Source organism: Mauremys mutica, chromosome 6, assembly GCF_020497125.1.
Source record: "Mauremys mutica isolate MM-2020 ecotype Southern chromosome 6, ASM2049712v1, whole genome shotgun sequence".
NCBI lineage: Eukaryota > Metazoa > Chordata > Testudines > Geoemydidae > Mauremys > Mauremys mutica.
Window position 1 is genome coordinate 44,565,034 of NC_059077.1, and position 27,645 is coordinate 44,592,678.

At 43.1% G+C, this 27,645-nt stretch overlaps 1 protein-coding gene across 15 annotated transcripts in view; it reads right to left on the minus strand.

The window, feature by feature from the left end:
- Positions 1-27,645, minus strand: part of SV2C (synaptic vesicle glycoprotein 2C) — a 312,143-nt gene that overhangs the window by 146,845 nt on the left and 137,653 nt on the right. For all 15 annotated transcript variants that reach the window (XM_045021369.1, XM_045021381.1, XM_045021379.1 and 12 more), the window contains one exon: positions 13,241-13,939. In XM_045021369.1, the coding sequence (XP_044877304.1) occupies positions 13,241-13,820 (580 nt within the window). In that variant the 5' untranslated portion in view covers positions 13,821-13,939. The remainder of the gene's footprint in view (positions 1-13,240; positions 13,940-27,645) is intronic.

A 27,645-nucleotide genomic window follows, 5' to 3' on the forward strand; every position in this document is an offset into this window, starting at 1 on the left:
AAACATGACAACTGATCTGACACCTGTTTCAGGGTACATGCTATTGAATGGATCTGCCCACAGGCAATAAGAAGTGCTGCTATTATTCTGTGCCATTTACAAAGAAACTGAGGTGACAGGCCAGTGTTCATGTTTTTATTTCAGATCAGATGTACCAGTTAGTCCATATGCCTCGGATTTTCATGTTCCAGTGTGATTACTACTATAGCTTTTAATTTCGTTGAGAGATTTCTGTATTGCTCATCATTGATGTTTCCATGCTCCTCACAGATATTAATAGGTTTACACTCCCAGCACCCAAATGAGGCAGGGAAATATTATCCCCATTTTACCAATAAGGAAACAGAGCACACAGCGATGAAGTGACTTGTGCAAGGTCATAAGAGTAGTCTGCGGCAGAACGAGGAACAGATCACAGATCTCGTTAAGTCTCACTCTTGTTCCTTAACCACAAGATCAGCTTCCAAAACAGATTTAACTTAAAAAAATACACACACACTCCTTTTGGCTACAGAAAAATTGGGCCAGTCATATTTTCTTGTGGACAATCAACTATGAGATCTGCCTTGTCCATAAACAAGTCATTAGCAATGGCTTTCTAGAGGGTTTGGATATCTCATTTAATTAAGCAAGTAAACTTCTGGGTGCTTATCCAAGCCTCTTAGGGGTGCAGAACTGCAAAAACAGGCTTTCCTATGAGTGAATGATCACGTCAATTCTTTTATCTAAACTAGTAAACTCAGCCATCTTATATACGTATATTACAAGTTGAGGTAGTTGTTTTTTTAAAACTTTCCAATTCTAGCAATATAAGAGTATGGAACTGACTAACACTGAAAACTTCTTACTATTATAGAATAGCTGGAACTATAAGATTTTTTTTTAACATTTTACAAAATATTTTTTTTCTTAAAAAAAAAAAAGACTAACTTGAAAGTAAGACTTGTATGGAAAGATTTCCAGCCTATCCCAAAAGAAGGTATCAAGATTATTCCTTTCCTACCACTCTGTCCCTTTTCTGGTTTCTCCTTTTCTTCTACTGATCCTGACTTCAAGGCTCTGCATAACACTTACTCCCATCTGTAATATATCCCCTACCATTCTCTTCCCTCCAACCTAACTTGTCTCTTCACCACTCACTTTTGGTTCTTTTACTCACTTGCAACTTTATCCTCTTTTTCACCCTGCCCCTGCGACTCTGAAATGCCTGAAATCTGGTATTCTCCTCCTTTAAAAAAAAACAAATGTCTTGAAAACATAACTGTTCCACGAAACTCTACTTCAAACCGAGTGTTTGTTGTCCCATATATTGCTTTGTATTGTATGGAATTGTTCCTTTAATCTCTTTGGGGCAAAGACTCATTTTATTTGGCACATTTACACTTTATGCATTAAAGGCACTGACTTACCACTGAGCTGTGAATGTGATCCATTGAAAATACATCTGCATCTACATTAATATACATACAAAAACTACATTAAAAACATTAGGTTTGCAAAGTCAAGCATTCAAAAATTAGAAAATACCACAATTTAGATTGCCCATGTAGCCTTAAACTGTCCCCTTGTGTATATGCATTATGATACAGTCTTTAATTACATGATCACATGCTACTTTTTCCACAGGAGCCCTGCTTCTGTCAGTGCATAGGATGAACCTGCTCTTGGGAGGAATCATGGCTGTGGAGTGAAGGAGGCTGTTTCTAGGATTCAGTCTCATTTGTCTAAAAATCTGAAGGTGTGTAGTGAAAGAAGCAGGGCACCACATGAAGAGATATGATGCATTTGTGGTAAGATAGATGAATACCACTCAGGAGAACTTAATTCTATCCCTGCCTCTGACGTGGACTTCCTGTGTGTTACTGAGCTACCCACTTAACCCATATTTTGGCAGATGGCCACTAGTTTTGTGTTCCTCATATTTTTGCTGTCCAACTTGATATACATGGGGCTTGATTTAAGTGATGAGCATACATTTCAATTCAATTATTAACAGTGGTAGATGGTCAGTTCCTCTGGCAGTAAGACAGCATGGTATGGGGGAAATGAGCACAGTGTTGAGTCAGGAGATATACAGGCCTGGACTACACAACAAGTTTATACCGAATTTAGCAGCGTTAAACCGAATTAACTCTGCTAATTAACTAGGAGACAATGCAGGCAGAAGCCCAGCAGCAGAGTGGGGGCTATCCAGTTTATTGCACTGACTGTCGCATGTATGATTACCTGCCCTGTGGGCGGGTGGCGTATGTGTGCGGTCGGTGCAAGGAGCTCCTGGCCCTCAGAGACCATGTACGGACTTTGGAGGCCAGGGTGGTGGAACTGGAGGAGCTGAGAGAGGCAGAGAGGTATGTTGATGAGGCTTTCCGGGACACTGTAGAATTGTCCCACCTCCGCTTAGACAGCTCCTGTGCTGTTGAGGAGGAAGAAGGGCCCAGGGAAGTAGAGCAGTCGATGGGAGCAGAGGGAAACCTTCCCGTAGTCGGGACCCTCCTTCCAGATGGTGCTGGGGTTGCCTCTCGCACTGAGGTTGCCTCTCCGGGGGAGGGAACTCCAGTTTCTAGGAAAAGGCAGGTGTTAGTAATGGGAGATTCGATTATTAGAAATGTAGATAGCTGGGTCTGTGATGACCGGGAGAACCGTATGGTGACTTGCCTGCCTGGTGCGAAGGTTGCGGATCTCTCGAGGCATCTAGATAGACTTATGTGTAGTGCTGGGGGGGAGCCGGTGGTCATGGTACATGTAGGTACCAATGACATAGGGAAGGGTAGGAGAGATGTCCTGGAAGCCAAATTTAGGCTGCTAGGGAAGAGACTGAAATCCAGGACCTCTATGGTGGCATTTTCAGAAATGCTCCCAGTTCCACGCGCAGGGCCAGGTAGGCAGGCAGAGCTCCAGAGTCTCAATGCGTGGATGAGACGATGGTATAGAGAGGAGGGGTTCACGTTCATTAGGAACTGGGGAAACTTCTGGGATGGGAGGAGCCTATACAGGAGAGATGGGCTCCACCTAAACGAAAGTGGAACCAGACTGCTGGCACTAAACATTAAAAAGGTTGTAGAGCAGTTTTTAAACTAGGAGATGAGGGAAAGCCGACTGCTGCAGAGGAGCGTGTGGATCGGACACAGACTTCTCTTAGGGGAGAGTCTGATGATAGAGAATCTCCAGGTTATAGTCAGGAGCAGAGGAATGAGAAGTATAATGTAAGGGCCGGATCAGATGATAAACAGTCACATAAAAAAGAATCTGGCACATCAGAAAAAGGCAGGCTAATAAACAGGGACAAGTTTTTAAAGTGCTTGTACACAAATGCCAGAAGTCTAAATAATAAGATGGGTGAACTAGAGTGCCTTGTGATAAAGGAGGATATAGATATAATAGGCATCACAGAAACCTGGTGGACTGAGAGCAATCAATGGGACACAATCATTCCGGGGTACAAACTATATCGGAAGGACAGAACAGGCCATGCAGGGGGAGGAGTGGCACTATATGTTAAAGAAAGTGTAGATTCAAATGAAGTAAAAATCTTAAGCGAATCCACAGGTTCCATAGAGTCTCTATGGATAGAAATTTCATGCTCTAGTAAAAATATAACAGTAGGGATCTATTATCGACCACCTGAGCAGGACAGTAATAGTGATGATGAAATGCTAAGGGAAATTAGAGAGGCTATCCAAATTAAGGACCCAATAATAGTGGGGGATTTCAATTATCCCCATATTGACTGGGAACATTTCATTTCAGGACGAAATGCAGAGATAAAATTTCTCGATACTTTAAATGACTGCTTCATGGAGCAGCTGGTACGGGAACCCACAAGGGGAGAGGCGACTCTAGATTTAATCCTGAGTGGAGCGCAGGAGCTGGTCCAAGAGGTAACTGTAGCAGGACCGCTTGGAAATAGTGACCATAATACAATAGCATTCAACATCCCTGTGGTGGGAAGAACATCTCAACTGCCCAACACTGTGGCCTTTAATTTCAAAAGGGGGAACTATACAAAAATGAGGGGGTTAGTTAGACAAAAGTTAAAAGGTACAGTGACTAAAGTGAAATCCCTGCAAGTTGCGTGGGCCCTTTTTAAAGACACCATAATAGGGGCCCAACTTCAATGTATACCCCAAATTAAGAAAAACAGTAAAAGAACTAAAAAAGAGCCACCGTGGCTTAACAACCATGTAAAAGAAGCAGTGAGAGATAAAAAGACTTCCTTTAAAAAGTGGAAGTCAAATCCTAGTGAGGCAAATAGAAAGGAGCACAAACACTGCCAACTTAAGTGCAAGAGTGTAATAAGAAAAGCCAAAGAGGAGTTTGAAGAACGGCTAGCCAAAAACTCCAAAGGTAATAACAAAATGTTTTTTAAGTACATCAGAAGCAGGAAGCCTGCTAAACAACCAGTGGGGCCCCTTGATGATCAAAATTCAAAAGGAGCGCTTAAAGACGATAAAGTCATTGCGGAGAAACTAAATGGATTCTTTGCTTCAGTCTTCACGGCTGAGGATGTTAGGGAGATTCCCAAACCTGAGCTGGCTTTTGTAGGTGACAAATCTGAGGAACTGTCACAGATTGAAGTATCACTAGAGGAGGTTTTGGAATTAATTGATAAACTCAACATTAACAAGTCACCGGGACCAGATGGCATTCACCCAAGAGTTCTGAAAGAACTCAAATGTGAAGTTGCGGAACTATTAACTAAGGTTTGTAACCTGTCCTTTAAATCGGCTTCGGTACCCAATGACTGGAAGTTAGCTAATGTAACGCCAATATTTAAAAAGGGCTCTAGGGGTGATCCCGGCAATTACAGACCGGTAAGTCTAACGTCGGTACCGGGCAAATTAGTTGAAACAATAGTAAAGAATAAAATTGTCAGACACATAGAAAAACAAACTCTTGAGCAATAGTCAACATGGTTTCTGTAAAGGGAAATCATGTCTTACTAATCTATTAGAGTTCTTTGAAGGGGTCAACAAACATGTGGACAAGGGGGATCCGGTGGACATAGTGTACTTAGATTTCCAGAAAGCCTTTGACAAGGTCCCTCACCAAAGGCTCTTACGTAAATTAAGCTGTCATGGGATAAAAGGAAAGGTCCTTTCATGGATTGAGAACTGGTTAAAGGACAGGGAACAAAGGGTAGGAATTAATGGTAAATTCTCAGAATGGAGAGGGGTAACTAGTGGTGTTCCCCAAGGGTCAGTCCTAGGACCAATCCTATTCAATTTATTCATAAATGATCTGGAGAAAGGGGTAAACAGTGAGGTGGCAAAGTTTGCAGATGATACTAAACTACTCAAGATAGTTAAGACCAAAGCAGATTGTGAAGAACTTCAAAAAAATCTCACAAAACTAAGCGATTGGGCAACAAAATGGCAAATGAAATTTAATGTGGATAAATGTAAAGTAATGCACATTGGAAAAAATAACCCCAACTATACATACAACATGATGGGGGCTAATTTAGCTACAACGAGTCAGGAAAAAGATCTTGGAGTTATCGTGGATAGTTCTCTGAAGATGTCCACGCAGTGTGTAGAGGCGGTCAAAAAAGCAAACAGGATGTTAGGAATCATTAAAAAGGGGACAGAGAATAAGACTGAGAATATATTATTGCCCTTATATAAATCCATGGTACGCCCACATCTCGAATACTGTGTACAGATGTGGTCTCCTCACCTCAAAAAAGATATTCTAGCACTAGAAAAGGTTCAGAAAAGAGCAACTAAAATGATTAGGGGTTTAGAGAGGGTCCCATATGAGGAAAGATTAAAGAGGCTAGGACTCTTCAGTTTGGAAAAGAGAAGACTAAGGGGGGACATGATAGAGGTATATAAAATCATGAGTGATGTTGAGAAAGTGGATAAGGAAAAGTTATTTACTTATTCCCATAATACAAGAACTAGGGGGTCACCAAATGAAATTAATAGGCAGCAGCTTTAAAACAAATAAAAGGAAGTTCTTCTTCACGCAGCGCACAGTCAACTTGTGGAACTCTTTACCTGAGGAGGTTGTGAAGGCTAGGACTATAACAATGTTTAAAAGGGGACTGGATAAATTCATGGTGGCTAAGTCCATAAATGGCTATTAGCCAGGATGGGTAAGAATGGTGTCCCTAGCCTCTGTTCGTCAGAGGATGGAAATGGATGGCAGAAGAGAGATCACTTGATCATTGCCTGTTAGGTTCACTCCCTCAGGGGCACCTGGCATTGGCCACTGTCGGTAGACAGATACTGGGCTAGATGGACCTTTGGTCTGACCCGGTACGGCCTTTCTTATGTTCTTATGTTCTTATGCACCCGTCCACACAATGAAGCCCTTTATATTGATATAAAGGGCTCTTAATACCGGTATCTCTAATCCTCCCTGACGAGGAAAGTAGCGCTGAAATCGGTATTGCCATGTCGGATTAGGGTTAGTGTGGCCACAATTCGACGGTATTGGCCTCTGGGCGGTATCCCACAGTGCACCATTGTGACTGCTCTGGACAGCAATCTGAACTCGGATGCACTGGCCAGGTAGACAGGAAAAGCCCCGCAAACTTTTGAATTTCATTTCCTGTTTGCCCAGCATGGAGCGCTGATCAGCACGGGTGGCCATGCAGTCCCAGAATCCAAAAAGAGCTCCAGCATGGACCATACGGGAGATACTGGATCTGATCGCTGTATGGGGAGACAAATCTGTTCTATCGGAGCTCTGTTCCAAAAGATGAAATGCCAAAGTATTTGAAAAAATCTCCAAGGCTATGATAGACAGGCCACAGCAGGGACTCAGCACAGTGCTGCGTGTCAAGCGTAATGGAAAGCCAAAGAATCAAATGGATGCTCATGGAGGGAGGGAGACTCGAGCTATCTCACAGTTCCCGCAGTCTCCGAAAACCATTTGCATTCTTGGCTGAGCTCCCAATGCCTGAAGGGTCAAAAACATTGTCACGGGTGGTTCAGGGTATATGTAGTCAATTTCCCCCCACCCCCCACCGTGAAAGAAAAGGGGAAAAAATCGTTTCTCGTCTTTTTTCAATGTCACCGTATGTCTACTGGATGCTGCTGGTAGATGCGGTGCTGCAGCGCTAAACAGCGGCATCCCCTCCTCTCCTCTCCCTGATGGCAGACGGTGCAATAGGACTGATAACCATCGTCATCATCCCGTGAGTGCTCCTGGCTGGCCTCAGTGAGGCCGGCAGGGGGTGCCTGGGCAAAAATGAGAATGACTCCCGGTCATTCCCTTCTTTAAGCTTTGTCTCCTGGAGATTCAGTCCTGCCTGGAATATCATAGCAGCTGGAGGCTGCACTCCTCTCCCCTCTCCCTTTAATGTCTAACGGAGATTCAGTCCTGCCTGGAATATCATAGCAGCTGGAGGCTGCCTTCCCCTCATTTTATCTCAGTAAAGTCAGTGTTTCTTATTCATGCATTCTTTATTACTTCATCACACAAATGGGGGGATAACTGCCACGGTAGCCCAGGAGGGGTGGGGAAGGAGGGAAGCAATGGGTGGGGTTGTTGCAGGGGCACCCCCTAGAATGGCATGCAGCTCATCATTTCTGCGGGATGTCTGGGGCTCTGACCCGGAGCGGCTGTGCTCTCTGGTTCTCTAGTAGACTTGCCCCATATTCTAAGCAGGACGGACTCTACTTTTAAACAAAACGTAAAGAAGGGAATGACCTGGGGAGTCATTCCCATTTTTGTCCATGCGCCCCCAGCCGACCTCAGCGAGGCCGGCAGGAGCACCCGTGACAGCAGCAGATGGTACAACAGGACTGGTAACCGTCATTGCCAATTTCCAAAGCAGCAGACGGTGCAATAGGACTGGTAACTGTCTCTGCTACCTTGCAAAGGCAAGTGAATGCTGCTGTGTAGCACTGCAGTACCGCGTCTGTCAGCAGCATCCAGTAGACATACGGTGAGAGTGAAAAAAAGCTAAATGGGCTCCATGGTTGCCATGCTATGGCGTCTAACAGGGCAATCCAGGGAAAAGGGTGCAAAATGATTGTCTGCTGTTGCTTTCACGGAGGGAGGATTGACTGATGACATTTACCCAGAATCACCCGCGACACTGTTTTTGCCCCATCATGCATTGGGATCTCAACCCAGAATTCCAGTGGGTGGGGGAGACTGCGGGAACTATGGGATAGCTACCCACCGTGCAACACTCCGGAAATTGACGCTAGCCTCGGTAGATGGACGCACACCGCCGAATTAATGTGCTTAGTGTGGCCACGTGCACTCGACTTTATACAATCTGTTTCCAAATACCGGTTTCTGTAAAATCGGAATAATCCCGTAGTGTAGACATACCCTTAGTGTTAATCTTAGCTCTGCCTGATCCACTGAATGGCCTCAGCAGTAAAAGAAAACAAAAAATACACCCCTCCCAAAACCTCCTTTCTCATTGGGGAGATGTGGACATAAATTCATTAGCATTTGTAAGGCACTTAGATACTAGCCTGATGGACACCCATGAGAAATTAATAATTCTGTATTATTTGCTTTGGATGGTGTGCAGTAAAAAAGGAAGTGGCCACGCATTGAGTGATGAGGATAAAAAAAATTAAAGAACTACCTAGACATTGAATGAGACTGTGGGGAGCTAGACTCTGTAGAAAAAATAATGTATAATTAAAGACTATCATAATTTATAGGCACAAGGGGGCCATGTTAAGGTCAGATGGGCAACATAAATTCTTGCATTTTCTAACATTCATGTGCTTGACTTTGCAATCTATGTAACACTCTTTTAATATGGGGGGTTGTAAGTAGTTTCTGGCTTTTAAGGAAAAAGGTAAACACTAATTCTATTATGTACATGAGTAACATTTGAATTCTAGGCCTTCAGCACTGCAACTTAGCTTGAGCTACAGACATTAGCTTGTAGCAAGAGAAAGGTGAACCCTAGCAGGGGAAAATGGACTGCTAGCACCAGGTACTGGATCCAGCATTTGGTCAGGGGGCGCTCAGACTGGCTCCCTCTTTTCCCTGCTGAAGGAGATAGTGGACTCCTGCCCCATGTAGTGACACTTGATGGGGCTAAGGGGTGCATGACCTGGCTCTCTCCTCTTTCACGTCTCTCCTCTTCCAGTTCCTCTGACAGCAGCAAGTTGTCTGTTTTCAGGATTTTCAGTGCAGTGGCTGTGGCTGTGGAGGTGGCAGAGGCAGCATGGGCCCATTTCTTTAGAATGCTCATGTTTAATTATTATTTTGGCAAGCAGCCAACATTTTTGCTGACAAAGGAAGCATGCACTTGGAAATGGCAATTGTCAACAGTTTATAACAGCTAAACCTGAATGGAATTTCCTGAAACAAGAGAAGGCACTTCTCTAGCCCAAAGGCTTTCTCCCTGCCAAATTACAAAGAACTGATGCAAACACTGAAGGTGTGAGAACTTCTCAAAAAAGGTCATAAGAATCTTTTATAACAGAAAGTGTTAGGCACCATAAACGTAAATGGTTGCCATCAGCGCCTTTGATAATAAATTATAATCAATGAATCACAGTATGTGTAACTAAACCAAATGGTTTCGTCCTTCATGAGTCATCTCTTTCTATTCTCCTCCTTACAATGAAAAGCATGAGATCTCACATAGACTGACTACATGATATTGTGTGTCATACTTGGGTTTTATACATCATCCTGAGGTGATATCATGGCCCCTCCTTCTCTCTGCCCCTCACTATGTTGTTCTCAGTCCACCAGCCTGAATGTAGCAAAATCACAATAAGATTGCCCATAAGGCAGGCTAGTATACTTTCTCCCTTTGAGTGATCTGATAAACTGAGGCTAAGATGCTCTGTTTGAATCTACAAGGAAGGCAATTCCATTGTGATTTTGCTAAAGTAGTCAGGAAGCATTCAGTGGGAAAGAGATTGACATCTTTTTATTCTTAGTGTCAGTAGAAAACATTGTATTTTTCTTGTCTTTCTGAACTCCCAGGAGAAGGCTTTGCCTCAAGGGAAAATATTTTTAGTACATCAGCTTGAGTGTATCTGCTGCCGCACTGAGTGCAATTCCAAGAAACATAAGTTTCTACCTACTGGGCAATGGAAAGAAAATCATTGAAAATATTTCTACAGAAATTAGAGTCTAATACGTTGGATTTCTTAGATCTTCTTCCTAATAATTGCATCAACTTTTAGCCCTGGTGCCATAACTTTAGAATCCTAACAACATTAACAATCCCATTAAGTTATGAAATTATAATAGTAAAACAATTTTAAGGTCTGTCTAAAAAGACCCAGTTAGGATCTGATTATGATGTGAATTTATAACCGCAAAATAATGGAAATGCATGTCTGTGAAGGTCAAGTTATGATGCCATTAGAATGCTTCTGCCACAGAGTCTCATGATATTGAAGAATACTACATATCACTGGGGATATAGTTATTCCATCTATGCAGGCTGTGTATATAATGGATATAAATATTATGTTCACCACTTGTACTGTAGTATTGTAATATACAGCACTTGCATTTTGTTAGGGGGCAGGTAATATCACTATGTTTTTGTGGGCCCTATGGCTATGATGACCCAAGGGGTCACAGTGCCGTCGGTACATATTAGGGGAAGATAAGGCTTCAGTGGCAGGTTTAATTCTGATTTTCCTCGCTTGTATGTGTTAATCTTTTAAAGCGGTATTACCAAATAAATAATTATATAACACAGAATCTAATATTGTTACTACAAAAAGATACAGGAACATTTATTATAATTTCCATATTTGAGGCATGAGACTACTATATAACTATCTGAGTACTAAGTGTGTTCTCTTTTCTTAACTTTACAAGCAAGGTTTCTATTTACATAATTTCTGAGGAATAAATTCATACATATTTCTGTAATTAATCTTAGTTAAGATTTGACAGAAATCATTTTAATATCACTGTAACAGTGTAGCCAACCTTGACTACAGAATGAGCCACACCTGGCAGAGATCAGGATGATTGCCCTATGAAGAGCAGCAGAAGAAGGCAATGCTCAGGGATTAGAGACTGCTAAGAGTGAGCAGGCTCTAGCAAAGAGTCCTGACAGTTAGGACTCAAACTTCAGCCAGGTAAGGCCTGAAAGTGGCCTGCCAAAGCTGGAAAGGCCCCAGGCAGGAAGTCCTGGGAGGAGAAAGAGAAGCTTTTGTTTCTGTGAACTTTTGGCTGGACTTGAAAATTTAACAAACATTCAAAATAAAGTTAATAGTGCACAACTCAAGAAGGGAAGGGAATGAACAAAAGAGTATATGTTTCTTGAACAGTCCAAGAGGGGGAACTGAGGCAGGCTGCCTGTAGCACGACGCTAGGCCATGCAGGGTCACACAAGACCCTGTCCACTAAATTCTGGCCAGTCCACTAAAACTGGCATAGTTGGCAGGATTTTACAGAGTCATCTACTATTAAGGAAGGAAGTGGCAACAGTGCAGCAATTGGAGGAAGCTGTTCATCTGATGTCTGAACAGCTGCAATGGACATAGGCAGTTCTTCTGCAGGAACGGTGACAGCAGAAGGTACAGATGGTGGGGTTTGGGGCCCAGCAGTGCTGGCACGGAGACCACTGCCTCCTACATGAGAGTAATCTCTGTGCGTGTTTCTGATTTGGCAGAACAGGCGACAGAAGATTTCAGTGCCGCAGGAGGCAGTATGAATACTGTGGGGGGACATATAAGAAAAAATAGAAGCATGGGAGGGTAAGGTCCCGGAGTAAGGGTCCACCCAAATATTTTAGAGCAGAGAGACAGGATACAGTAAAAGGGTATGTCCTTCCATAATGAGGTCGGTGGGAAGGGAAAATCCATGAAGACCAAGAGAGAGACTCAAAGAGATGGGCAGTCATGAGGGGAGACAGTCTGTATGTTACAGAGATACGTCAGCCCCAAGTATCGGTAGTCAGGGAAACACTTGGGGGTGATGATGGTCACAGAAACCTCTACTGTGATTGAGTGGAGGGAAGAAATAAAGCCAGAACTGGCTGCTGGGCAACATGTTAAAATGTAGGAACCCCTAGGGAACAGCAGGGTTGTATTAGCATTTGGGAGAAGGGGACGAAGACTGAGGCTGCAATAAAAGTGGACCTTCCCATCATGGCAGCACCTCCTGCCAAGAAGTGAAATAGAGCCCCAGGAGGAGACGATATAGGCAGCATGACCTCCCTGGTGGAGAAGTATCAGCAGGAATTAGCTGCTATGGAAGAAGCCAGGTAGCTTGCTCTGTTGTATAAGTTCAGCCATCTATCTAGGTCATCAGTTAGATGTCTTCATTAATTTTAATGAAAGACTAATCTTTGCACCCCACACAAATAACTAATGTATTTTGTCTCTAGCAACAAAGTATATGAGCCTCCAACTAATATAAAAGCAAAGACCGTCTTAAAGGATGCTTATTGGTGCAAATTCTGCCCTCAGTTATACCCCTGCATCCCTAAATAAGCCAGTCAGGGTGCATGGGTGTAAATGAAAACAGAATCTGATTCACTTTATTAAAACCTAGCAAGTAAACTATTGGCGTCAATGTTGAGAATTCCATCTGAAATAGGCTTACTACCTTAGTAAGACAGCTTCTGTCATAACGTAAATTTTGTAGGACAGTCTAATTTTTACATACTGAGCATTTAGGAAATTCAGATAGTTCCAAAACAGTCAGGAACAAAGGGACAAGAATTAAAACAGTAGCAAAACTGAGCTAACATGAAAATGAGAGAGTTCCAACAAAACCATGCACTATAAAGATAAAGAAACAAATAATTTTAATGCTGTAGGGTCACAATCTACTCATTTATGCCAGGATAAATCCAGAATAGCTTCACTCATCAGATCACATTTTTAATATAGTTCTTCTGGATGTCTATTGCTGTAATTGAAAGCAAAATTTCAAACAACAGTAGATCAAAGCGCATTTTACTCTGCTGACGAAAGGTCCACATGCCCAGTTACTGTGCGGCAAGCTAGTGGACTGTAGATTTACACCCCGCTTGCCATGCAGAAAATCCTGAAGACAAGCCCTTAGACTACAGAGAAAAAGAAAACACCCATGACTATCTCAATAGTATTTGTGTAGCTACTTTTGTTGACTGACTGTAAAAAACAAACATTTTTTTTAAATTAGTTTTCATTAAATGCATTTCAGCCATCTAATACATTTAGTGACTTGCAAAGTCACATTTAATAGAGGGAAAAAATATTTTTCTTAACAAGCATTAGTGTTGGCAAAATAATAAGCAGACTACAAATGTAATTTGTCATAGCGTAGAAACATAGATTTGACTCACCTAGCCATCCTGATCCAGAATTGGGTATGCACATGTCTGTCTCAGCACTGGGCAACACAAATCCAACCACAAAAACCTCTACCCCATCAGCCATTAGTGCCATTCCAAGAACAAAGAAGAGGGCCCACTGAAAACGGCCATGTCCACACTCTTGTATAATCAGCTCATACTGCTGCGCTAGCTCCTCTTCATCAGCTTTCCTCTCTGTTTCCAGTTCATGACGGTCCTTATATTCATCATGGATGGGCTGCTGTAGGGCCACTATGCCATCCTTGCCTTGCCCTATGTTTGGGATTCCCTGATATTCCCCCTCGTAAATCTCATCATCTTCATCATGCCCTTCAGTTGCTTCACTTGACCCTTCATCATCATTGGCTTCTCCATCATAATTTCTTCCTTGTGTATAGTAGTCATCACCATCTTCCTCATCCTTGAATTGTTTGTAGGATCTCTGCGTATACCCATCCTGAACTTTGTCTACCGTTTTATTCACCTTCTTTACAGTTTGTCTCTTCACCTCCTTGGCAATGTCCTTAGCCCCTTTCACTAATGAAGTCCTGTCTTTGTATGTGTCTTCCATCTTGTATTAATGTACGATGGTCCTACTGCAAATGGATCTATTGATTCTGTCTGGAATATCTATTCTGCGCTAGACATCAATAGTGGAGATCGAGAACATGTTCAGCTTCAACAAGATATCTGCAAAATATAAAAAGAGAATATTCTTATTTATATTTTGTTCCCTCTTAGATGCTCCTTCACACTGGTATAGTACCATATTAATAATTGTTTGGGAGCTACAGCTTTCAGTGGCTGCATTTCCACAACTATAGCAAAGGGCTCCAAAGATGGTGTACATACATTTTCTTTTAATGTTATTAAGAAAATCCCTGTTTCCCGACACATTTGCACTATGGAATTTATTGTCTGATGGTGTCTCATCCAACATTAATTTTCAGTCTGAAAGAAAAAAATCTCTATACTAGTACTTTAAAAAAAATTGCGTATTTCCAATTTATGAAAAAAATGTAAGGGATGAACATCACACTACAATGTCATTTTTTAATAAGTTAATTTATGCTTGTGAAAAGTGAACAGATAAACAGCTATGGACACATAAGTCTATTTACAAATATCAGCTGTGCAAGGTTCCCCATATTAGCCCATCAATGTGCTTCAACTTTGACCCGGAGGAGCCACATCTAGTGGTAGTCCAGTCTTCATAAAGATTCAAAGACTGTTCCAAAGTATGTTGAAATCAATGGAAAGACTTCCACTGACTTCAATAAGACATTAAATCATGCCCTCAATCCTTAGTGACAGTTTTAAACTGTAATGATGTTGACACCTGAACTAAGGAAATGGATTGAGAACATTAGTTAATTGCACACAGGCCATGAAACATTTTGTGGTTAATGCCTTTAGTCACCTTGGGTGGTATTTTCAAAGCAGCTAAGTGATTTAGTACATAAGAACAACCATACTTTCCTTTCACACCATTCCTTACCCATGCTAGCTAATAGCCATTAATGGACTTAACCGCCATGAATTTATCTAGTACTCTTTTAAACCACAAATAGGTAATAATTGGAGATATACCAATCTCCTAGAACTGGAAGGGACCTCGAAAGGTCATCGAGTCCAGCCCGCTGCCTTCACTAGCAGGACCAATTTTTGCCCCAGATCCCTAAGTGGCCTCCTCAAGGATTGAACTCACAACCCTGGGTTTAGCAGGCCAATGCTCAAACCACTGAGCTATGTTATACTCCTAGTCTTCACAACCTCCTCAGGCAAGGAATTCCACAGGTTCTTATGTTAAGTTGATTTTAAAGCATGCCTCCTTCCCGTTAAAATTAGCATATACTATAAAAAGGAAGGGGCTAAAGAAAGTTATTTTGAAGAAGTTTTGCTTTAAGAAATATATTATGACCGAAAAAGTACTCAAACTGATATAAATTAAAAACTGAACCTGGGGTCAGATTAAAAGCCAATGTTTGGTTGGGTTTTTTTTTAATCAAATTCCCTTCCTTATCTCTAATGCATTCAATTTTTTCCCCCCATTTTAATAGTTATCCACCATTTTTGCTGTTTGCATAAACAAGTAGTTCATGCAGTGGTTCTCATGCCTCAGCATGCAGTGATTGGAGTACAAACAATGCACAGGAATGTTTAAAACCAAGATAACTACTGTTTTTGTTGAAAACAATTTGATTCATTAAACCATTTACATTAATAATAAGTTTAAACTTTCCCCCCAACCAACTTTTTACTAATTGGCCTTTTAAAAATAAAGAGTATTTTACATGTAAGGTGGAACTTTCAAAAGTGCTCAGCATCGGCTTAACTCTGCTCCTTGCACTAAAGTCAATGACAGTTTTGCAACTGAGCTCTGTAGGAGTAGATCTGAACGAATGCTGATTACTTTCTAAAATCCACCCTTAAAGTAATGTGCTGTACTAAATATTTATCCTTAAAAGTGTAGTTCAGAAATCCATTTTTAGATTGGCATTGTTCTGGGGCATAGGCAGAATTATAAAATGCATTATGAAAGATAGGACACAGTAATTTTAACAGAAAAAACTGAAGTCATATAATGTGCATCTAACCTTAAAAATCAGTATATTTTAATAAAACTAAAAGAAATGTTAGGACTTTCTTCATAAATATTACCAAAAGTCACCACAGTTCTCTATTTTTTATTCCCTCAGTCTACATTAATTTTACACATTTTGAATGTTCCTCATATCAATCAAAGGTCAGAGTAACTTTCAAATGTTTTATGCAAACCAAAGCAGTCACCAGCAGAAAAACTGAGCACTTAAAAAAATGAGAGTGCGATATTTATGATGGAAAACTATAGCCTAATTTTAGACTCATATTGTTCCTCCTAAGTAGGTCTATTGGGCCAAGGCCACTGCTGTCATTAAAGTTCTTTAGCTTTGAAAGTCTCCCTCAAAAGACATTATTGGTAGGATGACCATATTCCCCTACGCGGAATAGGGGACACCTAGTATAATTACTCATATTCAAGCGAGTTCAACGGCAATCAATCAAAACTATCCAGTACAAACATTCAAATTATCAAGTTGACAGAGCCCCTGTTAAAAAGAAATACTGCAGAGCTGGATTCTTTTTATTTACCTTTTTATCTTTAAGGCTTTAGGGTTCACATGGGGATGGGTGACAGACACCCCTACCTCCCCCACGCCACACACACACGGAGAGATCACACACACACACTCCCATACACCTCTCTTACATAGGGTGACTGACGGACCTAACCCTCCCTGCCCAGCGCTCTCCGCCCTCCATGCCTGGCTGGGCCCCTGGGACAGACCCAAAGAGTGGGTGGGTGGGTGGGTGAAAGGGGCTGCTGTGTAGCCTGCAGGTTGAAATTGCTTCCTCCCCGCAACTCCAGAGCTTAGCTGAGGAGAGGAGAGGCTCTCCCATGCAAGCACCGTGCTGGGCTTTGGCACATGCAGGGCTCAGCTCCTCCAGGCCAGTGTCCTGACCCGGAGGGCCTTGGGCTTTCCCAGAGCGCCAGCCCAGCCAGAGGCAGCGGGGAAGGAAGGTGCCTGACAGCCAGGCTGTTGGTGAGCTGAGCGCTCCCGCCAGGAGCTGGTTCTCCACACAGCACTGGGAGTGGGACGCGACCTGCCGTAGGGGATATGGAGGAACAGCAGGGTGGGGGCCAAGGGGCAAAGCAGAGAGAGAACAGCGAGAGGGGAAGCACATAAAAGATGGATGAGTGGACAGCAGAGGTGACACATAATCGGCCACTGCCTGGCACCTGCCCACACTCACCAGCCACCGCAGCGTGCAGCCAATGCCAGCCGGAAATGGAATGGGGCCCTGCTGGCCGAGAGCCGGCCTCATGCTGCACCTTTGCCCCACCACCAGCCTTGCACACCCATCCCCCATTGTCAGCCACTGGACCCCCACCACTCACCACTGGCGGGCGGCTGGCTGGCGAACGGAGATCCGGCCAACACTACTGATGGGTGGGAGGAGGACAGAAAATGCCAGTCAATCTGCCCGTTTTTAAGAAAAAGATGGGCCACCTGCAGGAGGGTTTAAATACGGGACTCTCCCTTTAAAAGCAGGACACTGCGGTGGCTGATGTCCACACTACCCTTCTTCTGTCAGTGGTGTGTCCCCTCATTAGGAGTGCTTCCACTGACTGAAGAGGGACAGTGTTGGGGCCAAGAGTCAGGGCTCTCAGCTCCATACAGCTCCCTACTAGGGGCCCAGCAGCCCCCGGGGTCTTCTCGTCTCCATGCTTCCAGCCAGGAGCTGGGGGGGGGAGCCACCAGGGGCAGGGGGGCAGTGTCATGGAGCTTCTCGCCTCCACGCTCCCCACCAGGAACAGGGGGGAAACCGCTCAGAGCTTCTCTCCTCTGGCGGGAAGATCTGAGCCTCGAGTCCAATCGGCTGCTCCTGGCGGGAAGCAGGGAGTCAGGACCCCGGGGGAAGCAGGGCTCCCAGTCCCAGCCCAAGCCCAGAGCCTGGGTGGCAGCCTGGCTGAGAGCAGAGACCAGGCAGCAGTCGGAGAGCCAGTTTTCTTGTCAATTTCATGGCTCCAGCAGAGCCGTGAAAGTGACAAGAATGACAGCCAACAGCCAATGTAAGGAACACAGTGTCTACACAGACACTGTGTTGCCCTAACTACACTAACATAAGCTCTATTAGTCTCATGGTGGTGTTTTTATTATGTCGGCATAGCAGGGGAATTACATCAGCAGGGGAGCATTTCAGTGTGTACACCTCCACTGTTTTGTCGACAAGGCTTTAGAGAGAAAAGCTACTGTTTTCTTGCAAGTTGTCTCAGATGTGAAAAATGACTAAGGAGAAATATCATATCATATATCAAAATATAATGCTTTTCAAAATTTTATTCAAGTTCTTTAACATTTTATATGTGACACAATTCACGAGACAAAGGCCTGTATCCAGAAAACCACATGCTACTTTAAGCGTGCGAGTAGTCCCTCTATACTTAGTTACACGTGTGCTTGTGCGTGTAGCTGGAATAGGGTCTTATGTAGCACAAAGCTTGACTATCTGCATGCTAGGTAGCTCCACAAGGGGGATGTGGGGAAACCCCTGAGGCAGCAGGAGTCCCTAGGACCATTACATGCTGCCTCCTCCTAGGGAGAGAGAAAAGAGGAGTCGTGGAACAATGGATCCTTCAGTCTCATCCCCAGCCCACCTTTATTTATTTGTGCCTATGGGGCCCCTGCAGAGCTCACATCAACTGGAATGCTACCCTCCCCTTCACGAGGAACTGTGCTGGTATTGCTGTTAAAGGAGCCTCTGCAGTCACAGGGGTGGTATTTGCTTCATAGGGCAGGTAAATCCAATTAAAGGATAAATACATTAATTTAAGGAAGAGGAGGTACCAATGTTTCTAAGTCACCACACCTCATGTCCAAAGGTGGAATCTGAATAGTATTCTACCTAGTTGTAAATCAAAGATAGACGTTTCATGTGTAAGCCTAATTTATATCATTTGCCTTGTACAGTAATGATTGCTGAGAAAATTATGGCTTTTCCTTTCAGGGAAACCACTGGAAGTCAGAAGCAGAAAAGGATTTCAAATGAATACAGAAATCAGACTGAAGGGTATTTAAAAAGCCTTCTGTCAGGGTTCTATAACATCAGATTGAAACTTAGAATACACATCCCAAACTAAGAGAATTGATTTTCTTCATGTAAAAATGGATGAAAAAAAAATATCAGTATTTCTGAAGCTACGCATTTTTTTAAAATTGGGATTTAAAAAAAAATACTATAATATCCAATAATTCAAATGGTTTCGGTAGGTGGATATTCTACAACCCAAACTACTTTTGCCTTTTTAAACAACAAAGCAGCCACTACACTGAATCTTCCAAATGAAATACTGCACACACACGCCACAGTTCACTTATTTTTGATTATTCGGTATCACTGCACATAATTGGATCTGTATACTCTACACCAATATACATCATAATTATGTCTTCATAAAAATTCACATACTCTGTTGCTCCCCTCACAATTACATGCCATATCAAGATAACAGCTGATGAAATTACAGTAATTATATTAAAAATAATAATCCAACATACATTATTTTTAAAAACAAGGAAATAACCATAATGAAGATCATATTGTGGCAGCACTGTATGCAATAGCACTCTAGGGAGAGGGAAGCTGGGGTAATATGTTGGCTTACTAGGTTTTGAGACATGCTTGTAATGAATAAATTCATCTATATTACATAGCTGCAAGAAGGGGAATATCTGAGTGTTTGATTATTCCTTCTGAAACCCTATACGCTGTTATATCCAAAACTCAGTTTTATAAAACAACAACCCAGGGCCCAATCCTCATTTACATTAAGTCTCTCTTTAAAGGGCCCTACAGTGAATGTAAAAGGTAACTCCCACCTACTTTAAAGGGATCATAAACTGCCAGAACAATGCAAAAGGGCCTTAGTGTAAATGAGACTCAGGCCCTGGTAATGTTTTTCCTGCTTAAGGACACTCAAATCCACCTGGCAAGAGACAGGGAAACTAGTTCTCTGCTCGCACACTGTTTATACAGTGTAACTCCATTGACTTCAACCGATTTACTTCTCAGTTACACTGGTGTACTAAAGAGGAGAATCTGGAAACTGCACTTAGTATAAATAAACAAATAAATAAGTAACCCAGCAACATTACTGCCACATTATAACTTAGAAATAAAGCATACAAGAGACAGGAAATGCTAAAGTGAACCAATGTTCTAGAAAAGAATCTAGAAACCTTCTCCGGGCCTGTGTCTTTTATTGATAAAGATTTAACAATATGAAGAGTACTACATTAAAGTTGAACACTATATTTAACAAGGGAAGCAGAAATAGAAAATGCTATGTGTGCAACTTTGTGGAGTTGCTAGACTGATCACCCTTTACACTTATTGTGTAAAATATAGCCAATTGCTTGACTATACTTATGGTTCAGTATTAAAAACGTTCAAGAGACCAAATAACCAAGCTTAGCCAATTTATTGTCTAAAGACAAGGCAATACAATGCAGAAGGGAAAGTGTTACTGCGTTACTAATCCATCTAGGACAGGGGTGGGCAAACTTTTTGGCCCAAGAGCCACATCAGGGGTGCAAAACTGTATGTAGGACCTGGTAGGGAAGGCTGTGCCTCCCCAAACAGCCTGGCCCTTGCCCCCACCTGCCCCCTGACAGCCCCCCTCAGAATCCCCGACCCATCCAACACCTCCCCCTGCTCCTTGCCCCCTGACTGCCCCCTCCTGGGACGCCGGCCCCTAACCACCATCCAGGACCCCACCCTCATCCAACCCCCCCGCTCCCTGTCCCCTGACTGCCCCCTCCGAACCTCCATCTCATCCAACTGCCCTCTGCTCACCGTCCAGTACCGTCCCCCCCGAACCTCAGCCCCATCCGCACTGCCCGGCAGGAGCAGCGGGCCAGGGCAGTCTGCAGGGGAGGGAGAACAGCGGGGGAGGGGCTGGGGGCTAGCCTCCCCAGCCGGGAGCTCAAGGGTCGGGCAGAATGGTCCCTTGGGCTGAATGTGGCCCACGGACCATAGTTTTCCCACCTCTGATTTAGGAAATAGTTTTTTCACAGCATTCAGTTCCCCTTCTATACTCCAAACTAGCCCTATTTATCATATGTTTGTTTATGAGCTAAAATCACTCTGTAGGTCACCCAAGATTAATATTCACCAATCAGATTTCTATCTTGTTTTTCTTGTGTCTGGGGGTTCCTTATCTTTTGTTGTTGATACTACATCCCAAATCTTAGGGGCTTTGAAGGCACTCCCTACCTGTACCAAGACACAGAACAAATATATCTTGCCTTTAACAAGTTTCATATTTGCCATTGCAAATAACATTACTTCACTCTTCCCTATAGTAAGAATAGTGAACATTACAAATACTGAGGTAACTATAACTATTAAGTTAAGGTTTTAGCGGCTAGACTTTAAGGGCAACCACTGTATGTGGCACTGTACAACACACATGCTGTGACAAATGAAGTGGGGAGGTGGTAGCTCCCTTTTATGGACACCCAGCCAGCCAGCCAGCTATAAAGTCCCTCTTGGTGGCTGTTCTCTGCTTGCTTTACCTGTAAAGGGTTAAATAGTCTCCCTGGCTAGGTAAAAGAAAGGGAGTGGGCACCAGACCAAAAGAGCCAATGGGAGGGCTAGAACTTTTTAAAATTTGGAAAAAAAACTTCCCTTTGTCTGGTGTGGTTTTTCTCCAGGAAAGAGGGGAACAGGATGCAGTTATGCTGTAAAAAACTTTAAAACCAGTTCTGAAAAAGCATCAAATCATACTCAACCCTACTTATCTGAAACTCCAAATATATAAGTAATCAGGGAATGTCTACGAAGACACACGATTAGGGTTATTTCTTATTGGCTTGTGGACTCCTCTGCGCTAACCTCAGATGCTTTTGTTTTGCTTGTAACCTTTAAACTGAACTACAAGAGAGCTATCTTGATGCTTAATTTTTATAATTGTTTCTTTTAAGATCTAGCAAAAAGCCTAAGTTCCAAATGTATTTCCTTTCTTTTTGGGTTTAATAACATTTACCTTTTTTAAGAACAGAATTGGATTTTTGCGTCCCTAAGAGGTTTGTGCATGTTGTTTAATTAGCTGGTGGCAACAGCTGATTTCCTTTGTTTTTCTCTGAGCTCTTCCCGGGAAAGGAGGTGGTGAAAGGCCTTGAGGGTACCCCACAGGAAGGAATTCCCAAGTGTTCCTTCCTGGGTTCTCAAAAGAGGGCGTTCTTTTGCACTTGGGTGGTGGCAGCATCTACCCATCCAAGGTCAGAGAGAAACTGTGACCTTGGGAGTTTAATACCAGCCTGAAGTGGCCAGTATTAATTTTTAAAATCCTTGTGGGCCCTCACCTTCTGCACTTGAAGTGCCAGAATGGGGAATCAGCCTTGACACATGCATTTTTCCTTTTTTCTGAAATCAAGACCATTTCTTGTCTAGGAAACAATAACTGACAATAGAAATATGTCCTGGTCACAGTTAAATACCCCATACACCTTTTGTGAAGCTGACAGGATAAAATATACAAAAAAATTACATTTACTGTTAAGAGTTATTTAAATCTCTGATACAAGTCACGATGGAGCCCAATCTCCATCATTTCCATATTTGCCCCACTGTAATTAAGTATTGGAGATTTCATCCCAAATGATCCATTTAATTGCTTTTGTAGGTTTTACCATCAGTGTTATTACAATCTAATTTTGCTGAAGAGTTACTTCTTTTCTTTTCTTTTTTATATGGGTGTGTGTACATGCAAGAAACAGTTCAAGAATATTTGGTGCTCATTAACCATGGTGACTTAGACCTGGGTGACTAATACTACAGCAAGTTTCAGGCAGGCATTTTAAAAGCTTCTCCTATATACTTTTGCCAATCCACCTCAATCCTGAGCTAGGCCACCCTTCCTACTCCTGTTGAAAGCCTTGAGTGAGCATTTACAGGTGCTCTCTTGAGTAAAGAATACTAAATTGCATCAAATGGTGCAGTGGTTTTGTGATGCAGACAAATATCCCGCAAGGAATATTGTAAGCCTAAACTGGATGCAAAACCCAAATGAAAAAATATTGAACTAATTTACCAGCCAGTTTGTCCCACTGTAAAAGAAAGTGTTACATGAATGTAAGCAGAATTAGCATTATTTTTCTAAAATATTTTTCTTTAACTAAAATATTTTTGACTAACTCATTTCCCACCATATTTTTCAAATGGTTATTGGTAAACAAAAAGCCTGTTTCCTCCAGGAAAAAGAGCTATGCTCCAGTCTCATACTTTCCTCTCTTTAAAATTCATTGCGTGTCCATCAGAGGTATCCAGATCCAATGTATACTGTCATTTTCATCTGTCAGCATCAAAGTGAAAACAACTGTACTGCATTTAATACAGAACAGAGAGGAACTGGCACAAAGCAATGGGACAAGCTCTGTTCTGATCGCTTGAACTCTGTCAGTCAATAAAAAAATCCTGTCAGTGCTGTTTTATTTTTGTATATTTTCTAGCACACACCATCTTTTTAATATCTACCATGATTCTGTTCCTTGTCTCCTGCATAGACGGAGGGAAAACAGCCTCCTGTGAGACCCATACCTTGGCACAGGCAGGTCACCTGGCAGGAGCTGGTGTGACGTGCTCAATCTGGGGAGAAGAAAGTGAAGGAACTTCCTTAAGAAAGGAGGGGATATGCTCCAAAAATAAGGAAGGAAAAGCTTGAATTAGATGATAGGAAAAAAACAACCTTAAGTTTTGTAATAACTAGACATTGAAATTGAGTTCTAAGAGCAGTGGGCAAGGCACCCTGTCTTGAGGTATCAAAAATTCATTAAATAAGACGTTGGAAATTATATAGAGAGTAAGTCCTGCAAAATACAGCAGAATCAGACTGGATGAGTTGAGTGGTCTTTTCTTACTTTCAAAACATCTATGATGCTTAAGTATTATGGAGATGGGGGCTGTATATGTATCCAGACAGACAGATGCCACAGCACACCTCAGATCAGAGAGCTGAGATCAGTGAGCATATGTTAAGGTCAGAGAGGGCCTTGCAGAGCAGGTTGTGCAAGACCTTGGAATTAAGAGTAAAGGCTTTCTATATATCAGAAGAAATACAGGTGTTTAGCTCCTGCTGGAAAAATACATACTGTGAAGGGGAGAGAGAGCGAGAGAGAGAGCAAGCACATACAATATCCCTTTTTTGGTGGTACGCATCATCTTTGTGATCAGAGAATGACAACTCCAAGACTGTTCTCAGTCCTAAACTAATATAGTCTGCCAGCTCTCGCATGCTCTTTGCTGCTGGTATATATGTCCTTATCTTCTTGGGGAATCAGCTACTTGCTGCCAATAAACCTTGATAAGAGAGCAGGAGTTTTGGCACAATGTTATGTATAAATGCTGGCAGCAGCTAGAGAACATCTAGTTGCCTGAAAAATAGTTTTAACTCCCTGGTATTTTTAACCCCTTGCTTTCCAGGCTCTGAGCAAGGCTGTGCCACACATCCATAGCATTCTTCTTCTTCTTCTTCTTTTTTTAAATTGTAACACTTTTTACTTTTCATTGTTTGCGACAGCCTATAAACAGGTTGAAAATAAAAACCCTTCCCAGTTCACTCTCTCCATTTTCAAACACTTCATTTTGCACATTTTTGCACTTGTGTACCTCAAGCTTGACATAAGGGATGATGCTAGCTCTAAGAATCCAGCATTACTCCACACCAACCCTTTCTTCCTTGAATGAAATAAGTTCTTGTTGCCTTTGCTGGGCAAAAAAATAACAGAGCCTTTACTAGGCTCTCAGTAGTGCTACAGATCTTTGGGTACGTCCACACTACCCGCCGGATCGGGTGCAATAAATGCAATAAAATCGATCCCCTAACGCGCTCCCCGTCGACTCCAGAACTCCACCAAGGCGAGAGGCCAGTGTAGACCAGGCATTTGTGACTAAAGCCTGCTTCCTCATTGGTATTCATCCAGCATCCCATGCAAAGAGTCTTTCACAAATTAATATATCAATAAAAAGAACACTACTAACATCATTCAAAGCCCCTCTGGTGAGAGACTGTCTCACTGCCAGGAGGGGAGGAGGAACTGAACGGAGCCACCAAGTCTACCCCATTGGAGAGAAGTCACATGGTGTGTCATAGGAAGAAAGGAGCAGTGTGTGCATCAATGAGTCTGCATAAGAGATGAAATAAATGCTTCAGTAGAAACAGGTAATGAGTAAAAGCAGCTCTTGGGATTTGAAGGGGAAGAAACTGTCAGTACAAGAAAGGTGCATCAGAGCTTGGTGGCATAAGCCAGTTCATGTGTAGCTTGTTATTTAACTGGTCTAGAAAGCAGTTAGTGGAGCTCTGCAGGCAGTGCACACTCTGTATTTTGTTCAAAAGAGTTTTTGGGTTTTGTTTTTTTTTTAACATCTCATTGAACTGTTGACCTAAAAAATGGAGATGTAAACTGTGGAGACTATTCCCACTGACTTAAAATCAACATTTAGGTAGGTAACATTTAAAGCTGATGCATGTTAACAGAAATCCTTTAAATAGATGCTGCTTGCCTGTCTTATTTAGCTGCAGCTGAAATTAGATTTTTGAGCGGGTAACAAGAAGTATTGCTAGATTTATCTTCCTGAATGATAGCAGAGCCTATGCCTCCTCTTCCAGTTAGTATCACGCTGTATCCTATCATGAGACAGCAAGATTCATGTCTGGCTATATTTGCTGCCTCCAGACATACAACTCATACTTCTACCACCTTCACCTTCACAAGAGAATTTTCTTCACTATGAATCTGCAATGGAAGGAGTCACATTCATTTAACTCTGCACAGTCCAGCCAGAGGCAAGCAGCATATCAGCAGGGAGAAAGTGTCATTTACACAGGGCTGGTGCAACCTATTAGGCAACCTAGGCGGTCACCTAGGGCGCTAGGATTTGGGGGGCGGCATTTTCTTTGGCCGCCCCAGTCGCCGCCGGCATTTAGGCAGAGGGAGCTGGGGCAGGGGGGTGCGGGGAGGGTCACCTGCAGCAAGTAAGGGAGGGGGTACGCAGGGGAACTCCCCGCCCCAGCTCACCCCTGCTCCGCCCCCTCACCCAAGTACGCCGTCGCTGCTTCACTTCTCCCACCTCCCAGGCTTGCAGCGCCTAACCTGATTGGTGCCACAAGCCTGGGAGGCGAGAGAAGTGAAGCAGCAAAAGCGTGCTCGAGGAGGAGGCGGAGCAGGGGTGAGCTGGGGCAGAGAGCTGCCGCATGGCTCCCCAGGCCGGGGAGGAGAGCTGCCACGGGGAAGGGGAGGGCGCCTCAGGGCGGAAAGGGGGTGGGGAGCTGCCGCCTGGGAGGTGCCTCAGGGCGGGGGGGGAAACTGCCGCAGGGCTTGGGCAGGGGGTGGAGCAGAGGTGAGCTGGGGTGGGGAGCTGCCGCATGGCTCCCCGGGGGAGGGGAGAAGCGCCGGGAGGGGGGGTACCTCAGGGCAGAGGGGGGGTGGGGAGCTGCCGCGGGGGGCGCCTCAGGGCGGAGGGGGAGAGCTGCCGTGGGGGGGGGGCAGGGAGCTGCCGCAGGGCTCGGGGAGGGCGCAAGGTGGAAGTTTCGCCTAGGGCACGAAACACCCTTGCACCAGCCCTGCATTTACAACTGATTATTCAGAAGGGATTAAAGAATGAACAGGTTCCTATGCAGCTGAGTATGCTTAGGGTTGAGCTCATTGAGGAATGAAAGTATCTCACGTTTTGAATATTGAGAAAATTAGACGAAATATTCTGTCAAAGGGAGCGAAGAAAATACCCGATTTCAAACAGCCGCAGAGTAGAAATGCTATTAGTCTGATCCTAAGATGGCAATCTAGTATGGCATTATTCACAAACTGCCCATGGCTTGAACTATTATCATCCATATTTTACAACACAGAAACTGAGGCTCAGAAACACTGAGGCCACTATTTTGAATTTGGATGCCTTAAGAGACTGATTTCTAAAAATGCTGAGCACTCCCAGCTCCAACTGAAGTCACCAGGGAATTGTGGATGCTCAGCATCTCTGAAAATCAGATCAATTATTTAAGTGCTTAAATACATGTGTAAGTGTCGAATTATAAGCATCCAACTTTGAAAAATTCAGCTTAAGTGATTTGCCTGGGAGAGTTTTCTAGTCTGTTGGGCTAGGCATGTACTGAGAGTTAGAAGGCCTAAATTCTATTCCTGATCTGACACTGATCTACAGAAGTCACTCTCTCTGTGCCTCAGTTCTCCCATTGTAAATTAGGACAATGATATTTACCTACAAAGCGAGGGGGGAAAAAACCGCTCAGACTGCTGCCCAAACTGCCAAAGCAAAAAGAAAAAAAAAAAGCCGCCCGGACTGTGCCGCCCCAAGAATGGACAGAATGCCACCCCGGGCACGTGCTTCCTCCCTGACTCTGAGCACTGTACTTAATCCTTTAAAACCAGGGTTTCTCAACCGTTTTCTTTCTGAGCCTCCCCCCCCCAACATGCCATAAAAACTCCACAGCCCACTTGTGACAACTGTTTTTCTGAACATATATGTGAAAAATGTGTAAAAACTATATATGGTTAACCTTTTCCCAGAAATGTTGCTTCTGCATGCTTAATAATAATGCACAGTTTGAAGGCTCTGTATAATTTTATTGAAATATAAACATACGAGTCCTTTTTTCCTTAAGAAATAATTATGGTTGGTGACCTACCTTACAACAGCTCAGTACTGCATGTAGAACTTTCTTGCCATTTAAAAAAAATGTAACATGCTGCATATTGCCTTAAAGATTGAAGCAAACTGTTCATGTTCACATTATAAATGAGGGAGATAGTTTTGTTTGCTTCTGAAAGAGCAGGTAC